This window comes from Misgurnus anguillicaudatus, chromosome 3 (genome assembly GCF_027580225.2).
Source record: "Misgurnus anguillicaudatus chromosome 3, ASM2758022v2, whole genome shotgun sequence".
Taxonomy (NCBI): domain Eukaryota; kingdom Metazoa; phylum Chordata; class Actinopteri; order Cypriniformes; family Cobitidae; genus Misgurnus; species Misgurnus anguillicaudatus.
In genome coordinates this window covers 5,030,247-5,055,041 of record NC_073339.2, presented here as the reverse complement: position 1 = coordinate 5,055,041, position 24,795 = coordinate 5,030,247, and the positions used below count along the sequence as shown (strand labels likewise).

General features: G+C 37.1%; 2 protein-coding genes across 2 annotated transcripts; both read left to right on the top strand.

Moving 5' to 3' along the window:
* The first annotated feature begins 26 nt into the window (after nt 1–26).
* Nucleotides 27–13,889, top strand: LOC129443914 (uncharacterized). Its single transcript, XM_073860079.1, has 8 exons — nt 27–1,488; nt 1,919–1,995; nt 4,809–4,920; nt 5,059–5,102; nt 9,139–9,483; nt 9,573–9,812; nt 10,616–10,706; nt 13,838–13,889. The coding sequence occupies exons 4-8, from the start codon at nt 5,060–5,062 to the stop codon at nt 13,887–13,889; spliced, it is 771 nt and encodes a 256-aa protein (XP_073716180.1). The 5' UTR covers nt 27–1,488; nt 1,919–1,995; nt 4,809–4,920; nt 5,059.
* A 5,464-nt stretch (nt 13,890–19,353) lies between these two features.
* On the top strand, nt 19,354–24,176 carry LOC129443913 (uncharacterized). Its single transcript, XM_055204169.2, has 7 exons — nt 19,354–20,711; nt 20,984–21,027; nt 22,195–22,539; nt 22,622–22,864; nt 23,002–23,095; nt 23,305–23,470; nt 23,564–24,176. The coding sequence occupies exons 2-7, from the start codon at nt 20,985–20,987 to the stop codon at nt 23,591–23,593; spliced, it is 921 nt and encodes a 306-aa protein (XP_055060144.2). The 5' UTR covers nt 19,354–20,711; nt 20,984; the 3' UTR covers nt 23,594–24,176.
* Nucleotides 24,177–24,795: the final 619 nt, after the last annotated feature.

Sequence of the window (24,795 nt, the reverse complement as noted above, 5' to 3'; positions counted from 1 at the left end):
CCAGTAACGATCCACAGCCCTAGAGAACCTGTAAAGTAAAGAAGATACTTACCCTTGCACGAGCTAAAGCTAACTTACCCAGCGACGACCCCTAGCCCTAGAAAGCCTGCAAAGAAGGGAAGCTACTTACCTAGCGCGGATACAGGCACTCAGGGAGAAGGCGTAGTGAGGAATTATCGAACAGAGAACTCATTTGTTGTTTATTCTGCCCTCAGGAGAAACGAGGTGCGCCACGGGAAGTCCTCGCACGCAGGAGGTGGGCCGTGGACGAAGGAGCTCCGCCCGGCCCTTGCCCTGTTGTTTCTTGGCCCCGCAGAAAAGGCTTCTGCCCTCCAACGTCCCTGGCCCCGTAGTATTCCCCCTGAGGGTGAGAAGCGAGACTTTTTAGATTCCCTTTTCCCCATTTCCCACTTTAGTTTTAAATAATTTAAATAAAGTTGATGGTTTTAAAAGTACTTATCTCTTGTTGTTTGGTCATTGGGGTGCTTTTGGGACCTCCTCGAGGTGGAACGTGGGAAGGAGCGAGACGCACACAGTCTGTGGTCCGCTCCCCCCCCCTGTGACACTAGCCTATGTGATAATTGAATCCATTCACCATTAAAAAAACACAAAAGCCATCAGTTTATTCTGTTTCAGTGAGGTGTGTTGGATTAAATCATTTCCACTTGTTAAGGTCTCAGAATGGAGGTACTGTAGCTTTAAGAGCTGATTTGGAAACCTGTGACTCACGGTCACTTTTAAAACTTTAACAAAACGCTTCAAAGTTTCACCTCTGGCCTGCAGAGGAAATGAGGGAGATAAAAAAGTTCACACATGAAAAGTGTGAAGATTGGTCACAACCAGTTTGATGTCAGTCAAAATAGCTCCTCTGATCCTTCTGCTCAAGTTTCCAGATAAGTCAGTCTGTTTTTACTCACTTTAAATGAAGTTGTTTATAGCATACACACTTTATTATTGTCATATTTCATAAGGTTGCCATGAAACCGAAATAGCGATTGTCTTATTTTCTCCCGTGGAAATGTATATCCGGCTTCTGAAATTAAGAAAGGTAGGGCTTGACTTGAATTCGTCCATCGAGAACTGATTGGATCGTTTAAAGTTTGGTCATGCTGTAGATGTGTTTAACTTTCACCCCCCGTCTTTAGTAAGTGTACTGCAGTGTGAAATGTATTTTAGTGAGTGAGAAGCTTGTGTTGAGAGTTTTGCAAATAGTGCATAACTACCTAAACTTGTTTAAGGTTTGGTCAAATGATTGAATGAGTTGACAAATGGGTTTAAGCCACTGCTTAGAGCAGGGTTTAGAGTTTTAGATCAGCAGTATCTGTTGCAGTAGTTATAATAAAACATTCAAGTGCAGCACTTTTATTTTCTCACCACAGTTAAAGGGGGAAGAGGAAGTATAGTATTGTCTTGGGTCATTTGGTTTCTTTGCTTGTTTGGCTTCACTTCTTGACCCTTCATTGGCATCATTAGACTTCAAATGTCATGGTAATGTCTTTGATTTCATAACCTATTGATGTTTGGTGTATTTCAAGAGTGATTTTCCTCAGACATCTATTATTGGGGTAAGGTTTAGTTATAGACTGAAACACTGAAGACATAAACATGTTAGGAGGTATAGGCAGACTTGCTTTATGCTCATTTGTAGATCAGGCAATCATTATAAATCTGAAATCAGCTTTCAGTAAAAGTTTTGCTCAATGTTAAAGTTTGGATTACTCAAATATTCCAGTCATTTAGTGGATGTCCTGCTTGATGAAGCTTACATTTGAAATCTTACAGGTGAATCCAGTTGTAGGCTATTTTTCCAATCTTTGATCTAGATCTGTCTGATGAAAACGGCTAAAGTCTTATCTGTGATGTTCAAGTGTCAAAGCAGTCTTTTTGTGTTCATGTAGTTATATTCACCTGTCTGTAGGTGGCGTGTCAGGTTGGTGAGTGTTGATCACAGCAGAGATGAGGAGCTGAAGTGTTTTTACTCTTATGCAGTGTCACGTGAGTAAACTGAGAGTTTATCATAAAGTGTCTAATGCAGGGTTTACACCAAACGCGTTTTGGGCGTCAAAATCGCGTCTACCGCGCCTAGTTTACCGCTTGAACACTTTGAATGCATTCGCGCGTGTAAAGCGGAGTAGACGCGCGGAAAAAGCAAGCATTTGACGTGTGTCAGAGGCAAACTCCGCTTCTTGTGGGAGGGGCAACTGCTGTGCGAGTGTCTGTTTGCAAGATGACTGATGTTGATTGTGCATGATGTTGAGTTACCAGTTTGTATTGGGTAACCTTACTATAGGGGGAAAATAAACGGCGCTTGTCGATAAACGTAACCTAACTCAAAAGTAAAGTGTGTATTACAACTTACCAGGTTGCCCAAAGTCCTTACTGACACTCTTCAAAGCGAGGTCCTTTTTATTCCTGTATCCTAATAAGAACTTGTGTCATATAGCTCCGAGTGACTGCTTGAATGAGTGACTCTGGGCGGGGCTGCCACCACAGCAGCAGGCAGGCTCCTGATTGGTTAACGCGGCGCAAAATTCCGCCAAAGTTCAAATTTTTCAACTCGGGCGTCAGCCGCAAATAAACGTGAACCGCAAAATGCACAAAAGCACCATTCGCGCGTACCGCGCACAACGCTCAATTTGCGCCTTTCGGCGGAAACGCGTCTTCCGCTCCGCGCCGAACGCCTATTCCGCGCAGCGGGACCTCCTGACGCGCGTCAACGCGTCTCCACATTGACTTAACATTGAAATCACTTGCGCTTCACGCCTCTAGCGCGGTTGGTGTAAATGCACCATTAGATTCATGGATGTCACAGTCCTGTTGTGATACAGATGACTTTATCTGAGGATCCAACATATCATTTAAATGTCCCACCGCTGTTATTTCCCATCAGAGCTTTAAATTTTCTGTGGAGTTTGTTTGCTTTCCCGTCTTATAGCTTTATTGAACTGTGGTTGTTTTTGGGATATTTTGTCATATAATGTGCATTTATGCTTATCATGAAGTAAAAGAGAAGCTGTGTTAGTTACAGAGTCATAGATCTGCTGAATGTTGCTCAATTCCTGCAGCAAAAGATTCTAAAAATGAAAATGAGGAAGACATTTGAAAGACACTTTTTACAGTTTTTATATTTCTGCAAGATTTGAGTCACACAGTTTTATGTATATGAAGAGTTTGGTTCCAAAACGCAATAAATCCATTTTGACTCATTTGGGCAAAAATGTGTTTTCTATACCTAGAAAGTGACGAGATGAAAACCATTATTTTCTGTTACAAACTTTCACATAGCATCTTTAGGTTATAAAAACATAAAAAAACAAAGTAACAAAGTAAGTTAATCGACATATGACTGCCTCTGAACTTGATCAATACTAATACTAATACTAATAGCATATATACAGCCACTGGACCAAAAATGCATTCAGTCAGTCATCGCTCCCAAAATAAATTCAACAGGTCATCTTGTTAATGCTATAAATTGATTACAACAACAACAACAAAACACTTTGTCATATTACGAACACTTTCATTGTTGTTGTCATCCTTATGACAATCAGCTGTAAAATGTTTTGGTCCTGCTTGATTTTCGTAAAATAATGGAAAGTTTTTCATACGATCTTCTGGGTCATGTGTTAGCATGACAGAAGTATGATTTTGATGGCTTACGTTTCTTTCCCGTCACAGAAAACCACCACAGGTTTATCAATGCCATCATAAGTATTATTTTGTTTTTGTTTGTTTGTTTATCACGAAGTACAAAGTAGATGAGGAAAACTAGGATTCTGTGTGTATTCAACGCACTGCCATTATTGTTTACAATGCGTGGAATGGTGTGCTTTGTTTGCTTAAGCGGATCTATTGTATTTTGCAAAGGAAGACTTGCGTTTGTTGGGGTTTGAAAAAATAAATAAAATTAAAATTAAGAATTTAGTTTTAAATATTGCATTTTGGAATCAGACACTTCATATACAGGAACTGGTCATATAATTAGAATATCATCAAAAAGTTGATTTATTTCACAAATTCCATTCAAAAAGTGATTAATATATTTAAATGTTTATTTATTTTAATTTTGTCTAAATCTTTTAATATTCTAATTTTCTGAGATACTGCATTTAGGTTTTTCTTTAGTTGTCAGTTATAATCATCAAAATTAAAGAAATAAAAAAATTAAATATATCAGTCTGTGTGTAATGAATTAATATTCCATTCAAAAAGTGAAACTTTTATATTATTAGTAAAATAAATAAACTTTTTGATGATATTCTAATTATATGACAAGCACCTGTATTTGTGTGTGTGTATATATATGTAGGTATTTGTGCATGTGAAATAAGAAAGAAAAGTCTCGCTCTGAAGATCTCCTTTAGCATTTGTGGCCGGTGGAGCAAATACGTGACTATTTCACGTATGGACCAACGTAAAAATGTCACGTTTTGCCACATTTGAACGTGAGCATGTCACGTTTTCTGTTTGTGTCACTGTCATGTATTGGTTACTCAACTTTTTTGTCCTATTTTCAAACCATTGTCGCTTCGGTTTAGGGTTAGATTTGGTGCTTGCGTTATATGTCACTTTAAGTATTTGTCACTTTAATTATTGGTTTATAAAAAAAAAGATACAAGACTTATTCTTCTATATTTTCTAAACTTTAACCAATTGTCGCCTGACATTGGGGTTAGAGTTTGTTTAGGTAAGGATGTCATTTTATGTAAATCTAACCCTAAACCGAAGCGACAATCAAACGGGGCAAAACGTGACATTTTCACGTTGGTCCATACGTGAAATAGTCACGTATTTGCGTGATATAGGGTTGGGTGGAGACACAAACAGGAGGAAGTATCGAGATATTGGCCGTGTCAGATAAACTTCTCTGCTGCAGACAGTAAAACAACTGATCACAGAAGACGACGCTAAAGCAAGGTCAGACTAAAGCTGTATTAGTGAAAACTATATGATTTGAATACATTATGCAATTACAGTTATAAATGTTCTTGAACTAAGTTAACTAAAAATCATACAGCTCTTATTACATTTTTGTAAAATTTTTATGTCTTACAGAATGTTTGGTCTTTTCTTTGTAATCAGTCTGCTTGTGATCCCAGGTAAGACTGAAAATTGACTTCACATGTTATTTTCTTTTGGCTAGTGGCGAATCCTTGTAACTTATAATAATACATTGAATTGGCTTATTTTAAAAAGAATGAACATACATTTAAACATTAAAAAGTTAAAAAGACTTGTAAAAGCAATTTGATTGTATTTAAAAATCTAAGACAGTAAAAAACTTTAATCTAATTTCCACATTTTCTTGTCACGAGTTCTAACTGTTAGAAGAATCTCTTGATAGAAATGCAATATAAATAACTTTATTTTTTTAGTGGTGTTTAAAGACCGCGAACTGTGTTTTTTTTAATTTATTATCTACACAGCAAAATCCCCAGAGTTAAATCAACTCTGCTGGTTGTACATATTGTCCCAATCTTACAGAGAGTTAAAAGTAACTCTGAAGTTGAGTTAAAAGCTGCAATCAGTCATTTTATCCTCTCTATTACCATCTCTGTTTGAAACTTAAAATTGCATTTACATCTTACTTGTAGAGTTATTTTCTTAACTTTTAGATGTTTGCTGTTTCATTTAAACTCACCATTATTGTACTCAGTGGTTGTTTAAGTAGGACTAGACTCTTAGTTGTTAGTTTATTCCAACTGCTATAATCTCATGTGTTTAAGACATGTTATGTTGTAGCAAAGAAAAAACAACACTGTAGCTCCATAGTAATCTTTAGTACATAAATTCCAAACACTGCCAGCATCCAGAAAACTTATGTGCAGAAGTATCCTTTTCCATTAATTATGTGAGACTGTAGTGTAATATCCAGCACCCTCATGACAGCTTGTCACTCTGAAGTCTGATTCTGAGGGACTTAAAAATTAACCGCAGTACAATGTAGACACACAAACATCAAGAATCAGAGCACGAATCTCAACAAGGGTGAAAGAAAATGGTAAAAATTGTCATTACTTTTTCATGCCCCAGTGCATTCTGGGAGTTCTGGATGAGATTTGTAATTTGATGACACCCAGCATGCATTGCAGCATGAAGCTTTTCATTTTATTTTCACCATCATTGTGATTTATGCTCTGATTCTTGATGTTTGTGTGTGTACATTGCACGGTGGTCGAATTTTAAGTATCAGTGTTTCAGGGTCGTTCAGAATGACGGGCTGCTATGGGGGTGCTGTATTTAGTACTGCAGTCTCGCACAATTGATGGAAAGGAATACTTCTGATAAGTGTGCAAACACTACACCTGCACATAAGTTTTCTAGGTGCTGATGATGTTTAGACTTTATGTACTAAACGTTACTACGGAGTTGCAGTATTGTTTTTCTTTGCTATAACGTAACATGTTTTAAACAAACATAGTTATAGCAGTTGGAAAAATGAGCAACTAAGAGTCAACTCCTACTAAAACAACAACTGATCACAATAATGGTGACTTTAAATGAAACAGCCAACATCTAAACCTAAGATAAGAAAAAAAATCTACAAGTAAGATGTAAATGCAATTTTAAGTTTCAAACAGAGATGGTGATGGAGGGGATGAGGTGACAGATTGCAGCTGTTGACTCTGCTTCGGAGTTGCTTTTGGCTCTCTGTGGGATTGGGACGGTGTGTACACCCAGCGGAGTTGATTTGGCTCTGGGGATTTTGCTGTGTACATACAGCGGGGGTCCCCTTACATGAAAGTCATCATTTCACGGCGCCCTGTTTCTACAGTAGCCCTAACCGGACAAATTGCTCTACAGAGTGTGTTTCATCACTACATGAAGGGCTCTATCTTACACCCGGCGCAATGCAGCGCAGTGCGCGGCGCAAGTGTCTTTTGCTAGTTTCCACCCTGCGCAATTATAATTTCCACGTTTAGCGCCGCATTGTTTAAATAGCAAATGCATTTGTGCCCCCTTTTGCGCCCATGGGCATTCTGGTCTGAAAACGAGGTGTGTTCAGGCGCATTGTTGACGCCAGTGTTGGGTGTAACTAGTTACTAAGTAATTAGTTACTGTAATTTAATTACTTTTCCTATGAAAAAGTAAAGTAAGGGATTACTCTTATTTTTCTTGTAATCTAATTACAGTTACTTCTGATGTAACTAAATACTGTGTATGGACTGTAAAACAATTATGTATACTTAAACACAATAGTGGATTTAACATGGTTTTAGTTACAATTCTCACTATTAACTGGTTGATTATTATTAGCATTAATATTAATGAGATGATGGCTGTATTTTAATACTTAATAGCACATATTAATGCCTGATTCTGCAAAACCTTATTCTACATCTTTAACCCTCCCCATTTCTACCAATACTTAAATTAACAACTTCTTTAGTATTAATTAGCAGTAGTTGTATATTGAGCGAAAAGTAGTTAATAATTAGTTAATAGAGAGAATTGGACCCTAAAGTGGGACCAGAATAATTTATGTACTTTTATATATTATTTCTTCGAGCCGTTTCAAGCCTATCCTTGTATCATATACTAAAAGAAAGTAATTAGTAATAAGTAATTAAATACTTTTGGGAGAGAGTAATTTGTAAAGTAATCTTATTATATGATTGAAGATGTAATTAGTAACTAGTAATTAATTACTTTTTTTGAGTAAGTTACCCAACACTGGTTGACGCGTTGCATTGCTATTTTGAGGCAACTAAGATAGACTACGCCATTGACCAACTAAAACCTGCTCTAAAGTCTAAAGTTAATGGTGCAATATGTTTTTTGTTATTTAAAGAGCGCATTAGTAATATGTGCCTTTAAACGGGACAACAACGTGGGCTTGCTTATCACATAGTACATGAATGCGCAGCAGCACAAAAATGTTTTTAAATATGAAATATTAAAGGATTGAATGTAAAAGATTATTATTGAGTCTCTTGGACATAAATGCGGACTAATTGTGAGACGTTAGAATGCGCAAAAAGCTGCTTCATCTGCAGCCTGGTAAGTAAATAAATGCTTTGCTTTAAACAAATGCATCTGTTTTTAAATGTTTTTAAATGCTACCTCACGGATTTATTGTATATGATGACCCTGTACCTGTGGATATGGTGAGATGAGAAACATTTTTAAATAATGCTTAAAAAAACTTGTGACGCTGTCCAGGTGCTGAAACGTATACGCCGTTTGTAAATTCTTGTTACTTGTTACAAATAAAGTATTTTTATAGTACAAACCCTTTCTTACATACTTATTTTGTGATGATATTGGATAGCCATACATTTAAAATAATTAAAAGTCTGCTTTTTACTTCCATGACTAAACGAAAATGGGTTTTAAAGGTTTAAATGAAAAAATAAAAATTTCAATACAAGTGAAAAACAACATAATTATTTAACATTAATCTTAAACTGGTGGTCTGTTTCCTCTGCTTAGTTTTTCAGTTTACAAAGTCCGTCATCTAAATAGGGATTAGACACAGCGCTGAGAGCTGAGACTCTCATTGGTTTATTGCACGTTACGCCCAAAATACTTCCATTAATCATTAAAAAAATAGGACCAACCCTTTTCGACCATGTGCTCGGCGCACAAACCATTTTTCCCGTCGTTAAATTAGGAAAAGTGGATTTGTACACACCCATTTAGACGTTGCGCCGTGCGCTTTAGACAATGCGCTTAGATCGTTAAAATAGGGCCCGAAATCAGACGACATGTTTGTCCTGTGGCAGCTACACTGTAAAAGGATTTCATAGTGTTGCTATCTCACCACTAGATGCCACTAAAAGCTACGCAGTGGATCTTTAAAATAATTTAAATAATTTTGATAAAACCTACACTGGGTTATTTTCAACACAGCATTGGTTAAAAAAGGGATGAACCAAATCCTGTTGAGTTTTAATTTAACCTATACTGGATTGTTACACAGTAACCTATACTGTTGACCACAGTCTGGGTTGTTTTGTTTGGTCAAATATAAAAATTTTCTAAATTAATTTGGGACCCTTTTTAACCCAACACTGGGTTGAAGATAACCCAACAATTTTACAGTGTACATACAAACATACATTTGAAAAAACTTAAATGCCTTCATAATCCATACTCTAAAATTTGTTTGGATCAATTTCATGTTTTTTTCAGGAATGTGTAGCCAAACCGGGACAGTAAAATATTTAAACGCAGTAAAATGTGTCATAAAGGGCTCAGAGACACTTCTGTTTGGCAGTTTCACCTATCCTGATGGTCTCAATATAACCAAGATATTTTGGACCATAGATCCAGTAAAAGATGTGGAGACACCCGATCTGTCTGAAATACCAGAATATAAAGACAGAGTTAAATACATTCTGGATAAGAAACAAAACTTCATTCTCAAACTGAGTAATGTAACAGATGAGGATGAGCATGTGTACTACATGAAAATCTTGACAAATGTAGAAAAAGAAAAGTATTTGGGTCGTCCTGGAGTTCAGCTGAAAGTGACAGGTACAGTAACACTACTGTAACACCAGGTGTCAGAGACTTCACAAATACTTTTAAACTCAATATGTCAACTGTGTTTGTTGTCTTTGTAGAGCTCAGGGTTGAGATTTACAATGATGGAAATTCTACAGTTTTATTTTGCAAAACCACATGCAACCTTCCAAGCAAAACAAAATATATTTGGTACAAAAACAAAAGTCCTTTATCAGAATCATTCAGTAGTAATAAACTGATACTGCAGTCTGTGAGCAGAGATGATGAAGGAGACTACAGCTGTGCCGTGAGAGGAGATGAACATCTGAAATCTCCAGCTGCCACACTTACTGTCAGATGTGAGTATATTTATATTCTGACAATTAAATAAAAAATAAGTCTCATTAGGGTTTATGCGACCCTTACTAAACTCATAGCAAGATGGGAAGATCACAATGAAGATCTATGAGGATTGACATGGCCCTTTCCCACATAGCAATGTTGTTCCGGCCCAGCTCCGGCCCACACAACCAGTTTTCCTCGGCCCAGATACAATGAAAAAACTGCATGAGGACTTCCTGGGGGCTAGGGCTGCCCATGCAAGGGCCATCGTAGGCTTGTTTGTAGGGCCTGTTCTGGCCCAGGTCTGGGCCAGTTATGTGCTATTGTCTGTAATCCAGAACTGGGCCATTGAAGGGCCGTCATTCTTCGTTGTGTGGGCCGAGGAAAACTGGTTGTGTGGGCCAGAGCTGGGCCGGAACAACATTGCTATGTGAGTTGCTTTATTTGTTTAAAGGGATACTTCACCGATTTAGCATTCAGCTTTGTTTCTGTAGAAACCCGCCAGTATTACTGAATGACCATGTTTTCCTCCCTCATTTCCCCCTGAGAGGAGAGATATCTGCATTTTGGTTCTGCAAAAAAGTCCTCCGATGATGCAAAAATCGTCATATTACATCATCGGAGGACTTTTTTGCAGAACCAAAATGCAGATATCTCTCCTCTCAGGGGGAAATGAGGGAGGGAAACATGGTCATTCAGTAATACTGCCGGGTTTCTACAGATACAAAGCTGAATGCTAAATCGGTGAAGTATTCCTTTAAGTATTTATGTTAATATTCGACTATTTAAACAAAACTCATCCATGTCTCTTTCTCTTCAGCTGGCAGTAATACAGTTCTGCACGTAACTGCAGGAATCGTGGCTGCACTCATCTGCATCTGCATTGCTGTTGTAACAATGAGAATCATAAGGTAAGACAAAAGCCTAACACAAACCCTCTATTTAAGCAATATCGCTCGAGTAGGAGTGTGATATAGCTCTATATCATCACGGCTGTGATTAGGCCAGAGGCACGAGGCCGTATCACACGACTCCAAGAGCGATATTGCTTTTATACAACAGTTCGACGGCACATGTTTGAAAAACAAAAACTAGAAAACAAAAACAGAGTTATTTTAAAAACCTCTTTGTTTGAGAACTACTTCTTCCGCCACGGATTTGAGTGCTGCCAGAATGACTGGTAAAACTTTCGGCTGCTTTGAATCTCATAATAACTCAATGGACAGATAGGCGTTTCTTTATATTAATGTTTCTTGGTCACAAAGTGTAGTTTTAAGATTAGTTCAGTCGAGAATGTATATGTATTATATTTAAATCTGCAGTCGATTAGTAAAGATACCGCCTGTTTGAACGTTTGCTTAGTGAGATTCGGTACATATGAGAACCAAAGCATGAGCGGACGTCAGTGTTCACTCGCCCCGCTGACCACCGCTCTCTCTGGGCTACATCTCTGACAGGGATTCCCTGGCTCTGGTATTCACCTTGTCTGTGTTTGATGGTCAAAATGAGATCAAATCAGCAGTATTTGGTGTCATTATGAAACTATTACTTGTTTTCTTATTCATATTTAGTGTCTTTTGTGTTGTTATTATTTTGGCGCGAGGTAAAAGTTAATAAAACTATACTAATATAATGTTACTATTGGTTTCCCATTTACTTTTAACGCGATACAAGCACTCGATTATTATTTTAAACTGTGTTCTTGTCAGTACTATATAAAACTGTTTTTTATGAGAGATGTGTTTGCATGCTGCTTATAAATATACCAGTGGCGATATTCTCATAACATGTTTTAATAGTCACGTCACGATAAAGTAAATGATCAATGTCCACATTTAAAAGCTGCTGTGCTTACCTGCAGTTCCACGGTGTTTTCGCGTTCTGATAAGAGATATAGCTCCAGAAAAAATTAGTGTTTACATTCCTCTTCACAAGTGTCCACACGATGTGACGGTTGGGATTCACCGACTGATTTACGAGCTAGTGAACTAATGAGACACACGGAGTGTTTAAAAACAGCGCATCTGTGTTTTTCCATTCAGAGATGAGCCTGTTTAGAGGACCTCCATTCACTAGGTGGTGGAATGATACGAAAGGTGAAGCGGTTACTGTGCCGTTATCAGTACAATATCGCATAGCTCTTAGCCAATCAGATTCGAGAACCAGAAAGAACTGTTGTATAATATACGTTATCATACATTAAAGCACTGGTTCTCCAACTTTACAGCATTCACCCCCCTTGTGTATCACTTGTGTCCCACCACCCCAAAAAATATGACATAAAACCAAAAACAGCTCAAACTAAGTTGTTAAATTAAACAACTCATATGAAATTATACAACGTAGTGCTGTTGGGTAGTAGACTTATTTTTCTGAAGGTTAATTTATGATAAATTCATGTATTTTATAAAATGCCATAAAACTAAACCCCCATTTATCATGAATCTCCACATAGGAGAGAGAGAGAACCCAGGTGCAGGCTTAAATGAACACGTAATGAACACGTAATCAGTAATACAGGACACAGAAACAAAAGACACACGAGGGGGGCAAAACCAGGTAACACAAAACCAAAACACTAAGTAGACTTGACAAACTAAACAAAGAACTAGACAAAACCTCTCTTTACAATTGTTCTTGACAAGACCTTACACAGGCTAGTGACACGTAAATATAAAGCGAACCAGCACAGGACAGCATACACATAGGGGAGAACTAATGAGGGCAACAGGTGACATGAATCAAACAATAATAGGGTAATTAACGAGAAGACGAGGGGGCGTGGTCAAGAGACCGGACAGAAAGCACATGGCCAGAATAAACAAAAGGTGTGTTCGACTTCATGCGGCGTTGTGCAGACCGATCAGCAGCTGACTTGAAGCAGTGCATTCCGGTTAGTAATTTTGTCCGACTTCAGCTGGCGCTGCAGGCACGTGAATGTGTCATATGGTTTTTAAGTACTGCAAGAGCGTTTCGAGAGTAGCCGGCTAGCTCAGCGGCTGCACAGAGTTGTGATGACAACACAGCTTTACGTGATTGGTCGCCTCACTGATGACAACGATCACGTCCGTTTCAAGTTTAATCCAACCTTTAGTTCCACTAATACAATTATAAATTCATGTTTTAAAACAGGAAAAAACACTTTAATATGCTTAAATATGTCATATTGTGTCGTGTTATAAAATAAAAATGAAAATAACAAACTCTATTGGTATTTAAATAATATAGGCTTGTTTCCCGTTATTTTTGGGTATACAGTAGGCAGCAATTAAAATATTCGATATAAAATGTTTCTGGTTGCAACTTTTTATTAAAAGGTTTGTTTTTATCAAATTCAGCATCTAATTCACTTCATTTGCGATTAAAAACAAGGAAACACGGTGCACACGTCACTACGGCAAGCAACATGTGTCCGGCTTGACGGCTCTGTCTTCAGTTCCTCCCTCGACTGCAAGCGGCAAACCTCGCCGATCGGTTTGCGCAGTGCCGGATGATCTCGAACAGACCTATTGCCAGTGCTTTCACACAAAACATGGGCCTGTCATGATGGTGAACGTGATTTCACCAAGTAAGATGTGATCCTGGATCAACACCATTGTTGGTCCTGGATCAACATTTTCATTAACCAATCAGATTGCAAGATTAAGATTAGTGTGCATGTTAGATTTAGGTTTAGAATTGGGTTAGGGGCTTTTAAGAAACATTCCTCAAACTATTATTTCACACTAATTTGAGGGTTTAAAAATGGTTACGGTTTGAGTTAAGGGTAGGTTGGGGTATCTTTGATTAAAACGTTGATCCAGGATCAACAAAAAATGTTGAGCCAGGATCACATCTTACTTGGTGAAATCACGGCGACCCTGTCATGATCCTGCCTCAAGACTAATAATAAAACAAGGACAAGAGAGCAGAATCATGACACCCCTGTATCTTGCGCCCCTATGCCCCCAGTTTAAAAGCTACTGCTTTAAAGGGATAGTGGACCAAAATAAAATGAGTTTCTCTGATGTCATTTTTCTTCCCGTATTCTTCTTTCCAGCAGAAAGATTGCAGATACTGGAATCAGAAGTGACAGATCAAAGCAGGCAAGTTAAGTAACAGCTATTTTACCAGACGTTAACTTAGTTAAACAGTAAAGTGAATTGCAAAGCTTTTCAACTACACATTTTGTCAGCTGTGTTTTTACTTTTACTGGGAATGAAACCTGTGACCTTTGTCTTCCTTTAGTGCCATGCTCTACCATTATGATGTTAATGGCAGCATCTTTTCTAATGTCTGATCATCTATGTGTTAATTCAGGAGAACATCAGCGTGGCAGCGACAGATCAGATAAGCTTGTGCGATTCAAAAACAGCAACTGATTTAATGTACACCAGCATTACTCCTCTAAGACCCAGCGCATCCAACAGGGATCAGAATGATGAAGATGCTGATGAGGTTCAGTACGTCAGTGTCAGTCATCACAAAACCACACAGAAGAACAACGCAAATGCTGAAGCTCAATTTGGGAAGGATATCAACCGTCCTGCAATTTCCTCCAGGTAAAACACACTTTCATAGTTTAGTTTTCCAAGTCATCTACCACCCAAACTCTACAGTATTAAACATTTCTCAGATCTTGCGGTTTGTGAGTAGAAGCTATTAGTTTTTGCTGTCTGGGTACCTCAGTACCAACTGTTTTAGTTTGTTAAACCTGCACAGCAAAACCCCCTGGTTCTGCCACAGGCTCAGGTATTTATATGGGTACCACCAGCAGGGTGTTAAAAGTAACACCGAAGCAGTGTTATGCTGAGTTTACACCAAACGGGTTTTGGGCGTCAAAATTGTGTCTACCGCGCCTAGTTTGCCGCTTGAACACTTTGAATGCATTCGTGCGTGTAGAGCGGAGTAGACGCGCGGAAAAGCAAGCATTTGACGCGCGTCCGAAGCAAAATCCGCTTCTTGTGGGAGGGGCAACTGCTGTGCGAGTGTCTGTTTCTAAGATGACTGATGTTACTTATGCATTTATCAAGAGAGTTACCAGTTTGTATTGGGTAACCGTACTATAGGGGGAAAATAAACGGCGCGGGTCGATAAACGTCACGTGACTCAAAAGTGAAGTGTGTATTACAACTTACCAGGTTGCCCAATGTCCTTACTGACACTCTTCCAAGCGAGGTCCTTTTTATTCCTGTCTCCTCTATAGAAATAACAACTTGTGTCATATAGCTCCGAGTGACTGTTTGAGTGAGTGACTCCGGGCGGGGCTGCCACCACAGCAGCAGACAGGCTCCTGATTGGTTAACGCAGCGCGAAATTCCGCCAAAGTCCAAATTTTTCAACTCGGGCGTCAGCCGCAAATTCGCTTGAACCGCAAAATGGACAAAAGCACCATTCGCGCGTACCGCGCACAACGCTCAATTCACGCGCAAATGAGGCGGAAACGCGTCTTCCGCTCCGCGCCGCGGGACCTCCTGACGCGCGTCAACGCGTCTGCACATTGACTTAACATTGAAATCACTCGCCCTTCACGCCTCTACCGCGGTTGGTGTAAACGCACCATAAGAGTTAGTTAGATAATTAAGCAATCATTTGAGTGATCATTCCATCACTGAAGACACCTGATGATAATGAACAGAACTACATCTACAACTTCTAGTCACTGCCTTAGATAAAATCAACTGAAAAGACATCACTCTTATTACAAACCAGACTGACTTTTGTCTACTTTGAAATTGTTTGGTCACCATGATGGTGATCTGTGGTTCCTTTAGTTGGGCAGTTTGACTCTTATTTCCTTTTGACGTCTTTGCAACAGTGTTTACTGAACACATTATTTGTTGTAAAGGTTGTTAAAGCGAAGTTTATAAAGTTTTTATAACAGAGATTGTAGATTTAAGTAAATTGTTTAGACAGTCAAAGAATATAACTTACAGAGCTTTTCAAATTTTATTGTTAAAAATACTTGCCGAAAAGTTTATATTGTGCCTCACATGCAGATATCATGAATCACCCCATTAATCGCAACAAGGGTGACATAATTTATGTTGCAATGCATGATGGGAGTCTATGGTGGACCCCAGCATGCTTTGCAACATTATGTTTGTCACCATGATTCCGATTGGTGGGGTGATTCATGATATCTGCACGTGAGGCAAAAAAGTATTTCCAGCAGGTGTTTGATAATAAAATTTGAAAAGCTTGATCCGAGGAAAGCTGTTACTGAAGTCCAATAGAGAATAATATACATATGATCAACATCTAATTTTCTAGGAACGCTGAATTTTTAGACAAACAATTTACTTAAATCTATAATCACTGTTATAAAAACTATATTAACTTTGTTTTGACAACCTTTGAAACAAATAATGTGTTCAACAAACACTGTTGCAAAGACCTCAAAGGCATAATGGTGACCAAACAATTTCAAAGTAGACAAAAGTCAGTCTGGTTTGTAATAAGAGAGACGTCTTTTCAGTTGATTTTATCTAAGGCAGTGGCTGGAAGTTGTAGTTGTAGTTCTGTTCATTATCATCAGGTGTCTTCAATAATCAAATAATCACTCAAATGATTGCTTAATTATCTAATTAACTCTAACACTGTTTCGGTGTTACTTTTAACACCCTGCTGGTGGTACCCATATAAACACCGAGCCGGTGTTAATTTAACTCCGGGGATTTTGCTGTGTGGTTTTGTGAATGATTAATTATAATTTTTGTTGAACAGATCTAATGTTGGACTCATGGAAGATTCCTCTGTCATCTACAGCGGCATCAATGTCCCGTAAAGAATTTCAGCATGAGCTTAAAATTAATTTAAGCAAACTCCTAGCAGAACATTTAGCTTATAGAGGGGTGGTTTCCATAGTCCCAGATTTAAATACATGTTTGTCTGCCTTCATTTAAAAACATCTTGCACTGACATATTTTAACATATATTAGTGCCATTGTTTTGTCTCAAGATGCACACCAGTAATGTTTTTTGTAAGGTATGTTTGTATAAACTACATAAATGTCCTAATATAACTAAGGCCTAGTTCTGGATTAATCCTAAACCCTGTCCCGGAAACTAACGCTTAATGCATTTATATATACTGTTTATATCTTACAATAAAATAAATGATACAACTTTAAGTTTCATGATTATTTATTTTGCTAGGCCTCCTTATAATAAGCAAGCAGGATAGTTAAAATATGTAATGACAAACCCTTACAAGCACTCTGAATTGGCATTAAAGGGGTCATATTCTGAGATCTTTTTAAAAGATGCAATATAATTGTTTTTGAGTGTGTTCTTTAAAATGTAAATGAGGGGATGAAATGCAAACACTGACAAAACAGGCAAAATCTGAACAACCTAATTTTTTTAAATGCTTGCGTAGAATGGTTTACCAAAACTAAGTTACTGGGTTGATCTTTTTCACATTTTCTAGATTGATAGAAGCACTGGGGACCCAATTATAGCACTTAAACATGGAAAGAGTCAGATTTTCATGATATGACCCCTTTAATGTTTTGCCATTATTTAAAGGGGTCATATTATGAGATATTTTTAAGATGTAAAATAAATCTTTGGTGTCCCCAGAGTGTGTATATGAAGTTTAAGCTCAAAATACTCCACAGATAATTAATTACAGCATGTTAAAATCGCAAATTTGTAGACCTGAGCAAACGTGTGCTGTTTTTGGGTGTGTTGTTTAAAATGCAAATGAGCCGATGAAATGCAAACACTGATAACAATGATGGTGGTTTGTTGTAATTAAAACTCAATTGTGCTGTTATTAAGTCCTTCTTTTCTCTCTCTTTCTCTCTGCACTAAATGGCAGTGCTGTGGTTGGATAGTGCAGATAAAGGGGGCAGGATTATTGTAATTTGCCTGGCTGCCTACCTCACAAAACAGGCGAAATCTAATTTTTCATGTGCTTGTAGAATATGGCTTACTCAAATTAAGTTCTTTATCACATTTTCTAGGTTGATAGAAGCACGGGGGACTCGATTATAACACTTAAACATGGAAAAAGTCTGATTTTCACGCTATGACCCCTTTAAAGCAAACTATAATATGCAGTTTCACTTTAAATATTTAAGAGCACCTGTGGTCCCATTCAAGATTTTACATTTCCTTTGGTGTGTAAGTGTGTATTAGTTAATGTTAACGATATGCAAAAGGTACAAACCCCAAAGTAAACAATGACGTTAGTTATCGTCTCCAATGTAAATCTCTTTTCTTGGACTACAACAAACAGACTTATTGTAGGCAACAGTTCACTTCCTGGGATTGGTGATGTAGTAAAGACAGACATTATCATAATTCCTCCAGCGTTGGGCTCACAGCCTATAAGTTAACTCCTGTTAGAACTTTTCAAATCCGTGCATATCAGGAAGAGAGTGAAATCTGGAGTTACTAAAATGTACGGTATGTGGAAAATAATGTGTTTTTTAACCATAAACCACTCGCACACATTGTACTATACCAAATACAAAAAATAACGTTTTTAACATTAAAATAGGTGCACTTTGATATTAATATCTGCTTGTTATGGTTTGGTGATTGTGTTTGTTCAGTGCTGTTTTGCTCTGAGAATTTAATCCAATCACCATCAAAACACCAAAGCCAGCCGTTTGTTCGGTTTCAGCTGTGTTAGATTAACCATTTCCACTAAGGCCTCAGAATGGAGGTACTGTAGCTTTAAGAGCTGATGTGGAAATCTGTGACTCACAGGTTTTACCTCTGGCCTGCAGAGGAAATGAGGACGATAAAAAAGTGCATGAAAAGTGTGAAGATGGGTGACAACTGGTGAAAAAAGAAGCTTTAACAATAGAAACCAGTTAATATTCCTTAAAAAAACTTCTGTATGTTCCTTTAAACTTTTTATGAGTTTATTTCATTTGTAATTCTTCAGATCAGTAACATTATCAGATGGTATGGTAGTGGTTGAGTTTCTGCATTAAACATCTGAATAATTGTTAAATGTAAATATTTCCTGTTGTCACAAGTATACAGTCAACACACTCAAGTAAAAAAAACAAAATTGATGCTAAATAGTACTAAAAAAGCTCACGATCTTAGGGGAACCGTTTTTAGTGCTAGGTGAGGTTTAGCACAAAATTGCTTCCCATATAATAACGAGCCAGTAAACCACTCAGTGGTATTTAGCACCATTTATTTACAGAAGTAGATGTTATTTCATGTTTTGGCAAAAAACTTCTTTGCCCCTCTTCCTGAAAACTAAGAAAACTTTGCTCACCATTCTGCCTAAGCATCATATGCATCACCACATCTTAAAATAAGAGCTGTTAACCACAAACTGGTCAAAGGTTGATAAACACAATGCCATTTTTTAATTGGTTTCCAGTGAAACAGGTAAGAGCATTATTTTGATATGGGGTTTAAAAGTTTTTTATGTGATCTTTTATGTTTGACATCTTTTTAAATATTGAAACAACTCTGAAAGTACTTTGTAAAGACTTCAAATATATGCAAATGAGCATAATAGTTGCACAGTATTGCATAATGTTTTGTACCTTTTTAATAGATAATAATTATTTTACAAGTTTTTGGATAACAAGTACGGCACATAAAAATGTTTTTATAGCATGCATTTTATTTTTAGTAACTATATCAGTTTATTGTTTATTGTCTGGAATGGAAAATAAAGGTGCTTCATAAACCATTTTTGGCTAAATGGTTTCATAAAAAACTTTCACAAAATGTTGTTTGCGGTGAAATAAGGTTCTCCAGATTATAAAAAAACTGTTAAGAAATTATTTTATATGAAGGATCATTATGAAATTGATATTATTTGTTAATATTTAGAAGTGGGTATACCCCATGCCATCTGATAAAGAATTGGGTATACTCCAGGGGCCTTTATTTATACAGGTACAAAGCTTTTATAAGGAAACATAAAAAATCGTACTTAATTATAAAATTCTGATACAGTATCATATCATTTAGTATGAAAGAGTTAATATAGTTTACAATAAATATGAATTTCCTGTTCCTCAGATTTGAAAGTCCTTCCACGAGGAGTTTGAATGGAGTTCACTCTCTTGCAACTTTTAATTTTCCGTCGGTCTTAGTACACGAAAACTACAGAAGGGTCAAGAAAAATATAGAAACTCTTTGGTTATTTTTTAGCACAATGTTAATGGTCTAATCAGATTCAATGGATTATGCTAATCTATGCTAAAAGTGGTAGTGCCGGACCCGGATATCAGCTGAATGAATTGCTGAATGGATGGACCTAGGGAAGTTGGAAAATAAGCATATTTAAAAAAAAGTGTAGTGTCCCTTTAAATGATAAGTTTGACCATACAATACAATGCCCCCCCTTGGGGATGGGCCTGATCGACATGTTGATTGATGTGGGAATATAAAACAAGCAATTCTCCCATTATCATCCTCTACATTTAATGTTTTGGACAATTTCTTCTCTCGGGTGTTAGAGAAATATATGCACACTGTGAAAAGAATTTCGTGGGTTGATTGTTGTCACATTTAGTCATTTACTGTGTATTTATATTTATGCTTCTTACAGAATCATGATGTAAAAGAGAACTTGTGATAGTTACAAGCAACTTATTTTAGACCTTCTGAATATTGCGTGGCCTCAAGTCTTGTCATGACAAGCAACAGATTTTTCTTTAAATGAGGAAGATAAAAAATAGATGGAATGATGCAGAAATGTTCTGTATCCTGTAGAATCATAAACAGTCACTAATATTTCTGTAAGATTTGAGTCACCCAGTTGAATATATATGTATTTTTTATATGTGAACTTAGAAAGAAAAGTCCCGCTCTGAAGATCCCCTTTAGCGTTTTAGTAGAAGCAGAGAAGCAGACAAGAGGAAGTATCGAGATATTGGATGTGTCAGATAAACTTCTCTGTTGCAGACAATAAAACAACTGAACACAGAAGACTACAATAAAGCAAGGTAAGACTAAAGCTCTTAATATTTTACACTTTTATGACTTTTATATTAGCCTATTCAACTTCATGAATATGCTAAATACAGTATCAATAACTATTATATTTGTTGTTATAATCATGGATTTCATAGAAATATGTAGACAATCCTTATAAATGTATGAACATTGCATGAGTAACTAAAACTATTTACCTTTTAGTCATGTACTACATTTACTAAAAATCATGCAAATAAACCTCTATTACATTTCTGTAATTTAAAATCTTAATGTCTTACAGAATGTTTGCTCTTTTCTCTCTAATCTGTCTGCTTGTGATCCCAGGTAAGACTGAAAACTTGAACATTTTGACTAATGGTGAGTTCCTGTAACTAAAATAAGCAATTTAAATTTATTGTTAAAATAATGAACCTCACATTTACACATTAAAAATAGTAAGTTAAAATAACGTATAAAAGCAATTCGAGGCAGTAAATCTTTTTACAGTGAACCTTAATCTAATTTTTACATTTTACTGTCACAAGCTTTAAATATGCTTTGTGTAAGTTTTAGGATCTCTTGACAGAAATGCGATATGAAATACATAACTTTATTACTGATGTATAAAGATCTAAATGGACAAACTGTTCTATAGATAGCCTTTTGTCACTTTGGCCCTGTCCCAAATGGCGCGCTTCATGTGGACTGTCTGTCTCGTGGCCTTAAATTGTGTGTGCTTGCTTAGTCTACGAGTCCGTAGGGTGTTATCTGTCATTTTTACGTTCCGAAGTGTGCTTATCAGCGCCCCCTTTGAACCCTTGATGCGGCCTTTGGCGAAGCCCTCACTCCAGCAGGCTTCGTGCACTTTATCAACCCAGAAGTCATTGCGAAAGAGAAATCAAACCATTCAGAAGACAGAAGGGAGGAGTTCACACTGATGGGCAACTTCTCTTCCTATTTCTGGCGTGACGCTCAAGTCTGTCCCAAAATACAACTTCAGTGCACCCTCTTGGACTCGCGTCAAGCGTCCCTAGGGTCTGCACTGCATGATGTCATCAAAGTGTGCACTCTGAGGAAGTCCACAAGTCTGCAGTGTGCCATTTGGGACAGGGCCTTTGTTGTCTCAGACAACGACATGTTTGTCCTGTGGCAGCTACCGTACATAGTGTATGCATTTTGAAAGGAAGGGGTGAGCTGTGGACTGAGCAGTTGTTTGCAATTCACAATCTCACCACTAGATGCCACTAAAAGCTACACAATGGACCTTTAAAATAATTAAAATAATATTTTTAATTTAACTATACTGGATCATTTAAACCAAATTTCTGGGTTGTTTTGTTTGATCAAATATAAAAATGTTCTTGGTTCATTTGGGCTCAACGCTATTGGATCAAACACTGGGTTGAAAATAACCCAGCATTTTTTAGAGACATACAAACATACATTTAAAAAAACCTAAATACCTTTATAATCCATACTGAAATTAGTTTGGATCCATTTCATGTTTTTCAGGAATGTGTAGCCAAAACTGGACGGTAAAATATATAAACAGAGTAAAATGTGCCCTGAAGGGCTCAACCACACTTCTGTTCAGCAATTTCACATATCCTGATGGTCACAATATAACCAAGATATTTTGGACCATAGATCCAGTAAACGTTGAGGAGACGCCCGATCTGTCTGAAGATCCAGAATATAAAGGCAGAGTTAAGTACATTCTGGATAAGAAACAAAACTTCATTCTCAAACTGAGTAATATAACAGATGAGGATGAACATATGTACTACATGAAAATTGTGACAAATGTAGAAAATGAAAAATATTTGGGTCGTCCTGGAATTAAGCTGAAAGTGACAGGTACAGTAAATCTACAGTATCTACCTGTATATATACACACATTTAAACTCAATATTGAACTTGATTTTTTTTGTCTTTGTAGAGCTCAGGGTTGAGGTTTACAATGAGGGAAATTCTACAGTTTTATTTTGTAAAACCACATGCAACCTCACAATCAGCACAAACTTTACCTGGTATAAAAACAAAAGTCCTTTATCAGAATCATTCAGTAGTAATAAACTGATCCTGCAGTCTGTGAGCAGAGATGATGAAGGAAACTACAGCTGTGCCGTGAGAGGAGATGAACAGCTGAAATCTCCAGATTTCACACTGATGATTCTTACAGGTAAAATAATCTGCAGAACTCAAGATTCAATTTAACTATAGTGAGAATTTGTGACTGATCTCGAACAGCTCTTAACTGTTTTAGAGTTTATATCATAACATTATATGTATTATGTCTTCTCTTCTACACGATAAAAGGAAACAACCTGCAGGTGGCTGTGAGTAAAGCGGGAGTCAACTTCACATCTGTATCTGTGATACTATTGGTTGTTATAGGGATCTGTATCAGAAGGTGAGGATTTAAATATTCACTGACATGTAAATTGCAAGTTGGTTTGATGATTGATGTAATTTCTGTTGAAACAGGAAGTTTTAAAATAGCCTATAGTGTTGACCTCAGAGTCTGATGTTTAATGAAAAGCTAAAGTGCAGAATGATGTCATGCAGACATTGACTAGAAAAATTGATGTCTTTATAAATTATTATTTTTTTGTTTCACAGGAAAAGAGCGACATCAGACGTTCAAAACAACACAAATCTACAGCACCACAGAACGGTGAGAGATTCTCCTGCTGTATGTTCTCATTTGTCTCAGATGGAGTCTTCTGAGGGGATTTACATGACCCTTGACCCCAAGACCATGAGTGCTGATTATGACACACTGAATGTGAGTTACGCAAAGGTTCTTGTTAGGTTTTGGTCCTCATGTAAAGTTTATAATTTTATGCTTTGTGATGTTTATTTTTACTTTGTTTTCTAGAATGTGAGGAAACCCACGGATAACAGATAAACCAAGAAGCACACAGTTCTGCCATCAATAACAGCTGGAGAGGACAGAAGATATAATGCCTACATTAAACACTGGATGTTTGTTTTTAGCGAATAGTAAAGTGGTTTATAGTTAAGGCCTTGTAACAGCAAGTGCTAGCAGCAACTTGGTGAAATTCAGATTCATATCATCTACTCTAGAAATAAAATACTGTGACTTATAAAAAAAAGGTGTCAGGTCTGAGGTGCTGAATATTATTAACTCAACAGTAGAGTAACTGTATTTAAAAAAATAAATAAAAGCATAAAGATATTTATTAACAAATCTTATTTTAACTTGTCATTTAAGTATTTTGTTTATTTCGGCAGGTGTTTATTTATTTGGCATAAACAAACATAAGATGTTTTTAAAGATTGTTCTCTTGTTGATATAATGTAAAAAACTCTCAATGGGAAGTCAAAATGATGATCATATTTTTTATTTTTTTCTCTAATAAAGCATATTGCTGAATATGATCTAAATAGCTGTAGTTTCCTCTATACATGTTAATTATCGGTATGATATGAAATTATATAATGGTGTTAACTGGAATATAGTCAGGAAGTATGTGCAAGATCTTGTACACACATACAGTTTTGTACATCCATTTTAAAGTAACCCACACAAAAGTTATTTTGGGCTTTTGCAATTTCATGTTCATCTGCAACCCCAAACAAACACACCAAAATGAGCTTATCTGTGTCTTTTAATTTTTAAATGTTTCTTATATTGATTTTAATTCGAGTCTCTGATCTCTCTACATGTGGTTCTGAACATAAATCTTATTTGCAGACCTTTTTGTGTTCATGTAGTTATATTCAGCTGTCTGTAGGTGGCGTGTCAGTTTAGTGAGTCTTAAACACAGCAGAGGTGCAAAGATGAGAAGCTGTCCCATGTGCTGATGTGTGTTAACTCATAAGCCAGAGGTACGCAAGTTCGGTCCTAGAGAGCCACAGTCCTGGGGGGTATTGCACAAAAGTAGAATTAAGAAAGCCAGGATAACAGAAAAGGCCCAGCTTGACCTAGTTTAATCAGCCCATCCTGGCTAAGTCTGTTGCACGATTGCTAAGCCAGGATGAGAACGTGCAGCTATGTCAAGCCAGGTGTAGCTAGCTAGGATAAGTGCACGTTCACGGAATTCTTAAACAGACCACGGGATCGATCACAGAATCACTGATGCAAAA

Excerpts from the sequence above, each read along its gene's own strand:
- LOC129443914 (XM_073860079.1), top strand. The coding sequence starts at position 5,060 with ATGTTTGGTCTTTTCTTTGTAATCAGTCTGCTTGTGATCCCAG. Across the intron at positions 9,484-9,572 it reads AGTTCAGCTGAAAGTGACAG|AGCTCAGGGTTGAGATTTAC; the intron begins GTACAGTAACAC and ends TTGTCTTTGTAG. Across the intron at positions 10,707-13,837 it reads GTAACAATGAGAATCATAAG|AAAGATTGCAGATACTGGAA; the intron begins GTAAGACAAAAG and ends TCTTTCCAGCAG.
- LOC129443913 (XM_055204169.2), top strand. The coding sequence starts at position 20,985 with ATGTTTGCTCTTTTCTCTCTAATCTGTCTGCTTGTGATCCCAG. Across the intron at positions 22,865-23,001 it reads CACACTGATGATTCTTACAG|GAAACAACCTGCAGGTGGCT; the intron begins GTAAAATAATCT and ends ACACGATAAAAG. Across the intron at positions 23,096-23,304 it reads ATAGGGATCTGTATCAGAAG|GAAAAGAGCGACATCAGACG; the intron begins GTGAGGATTTAA and ends TTTGTTTCACAG.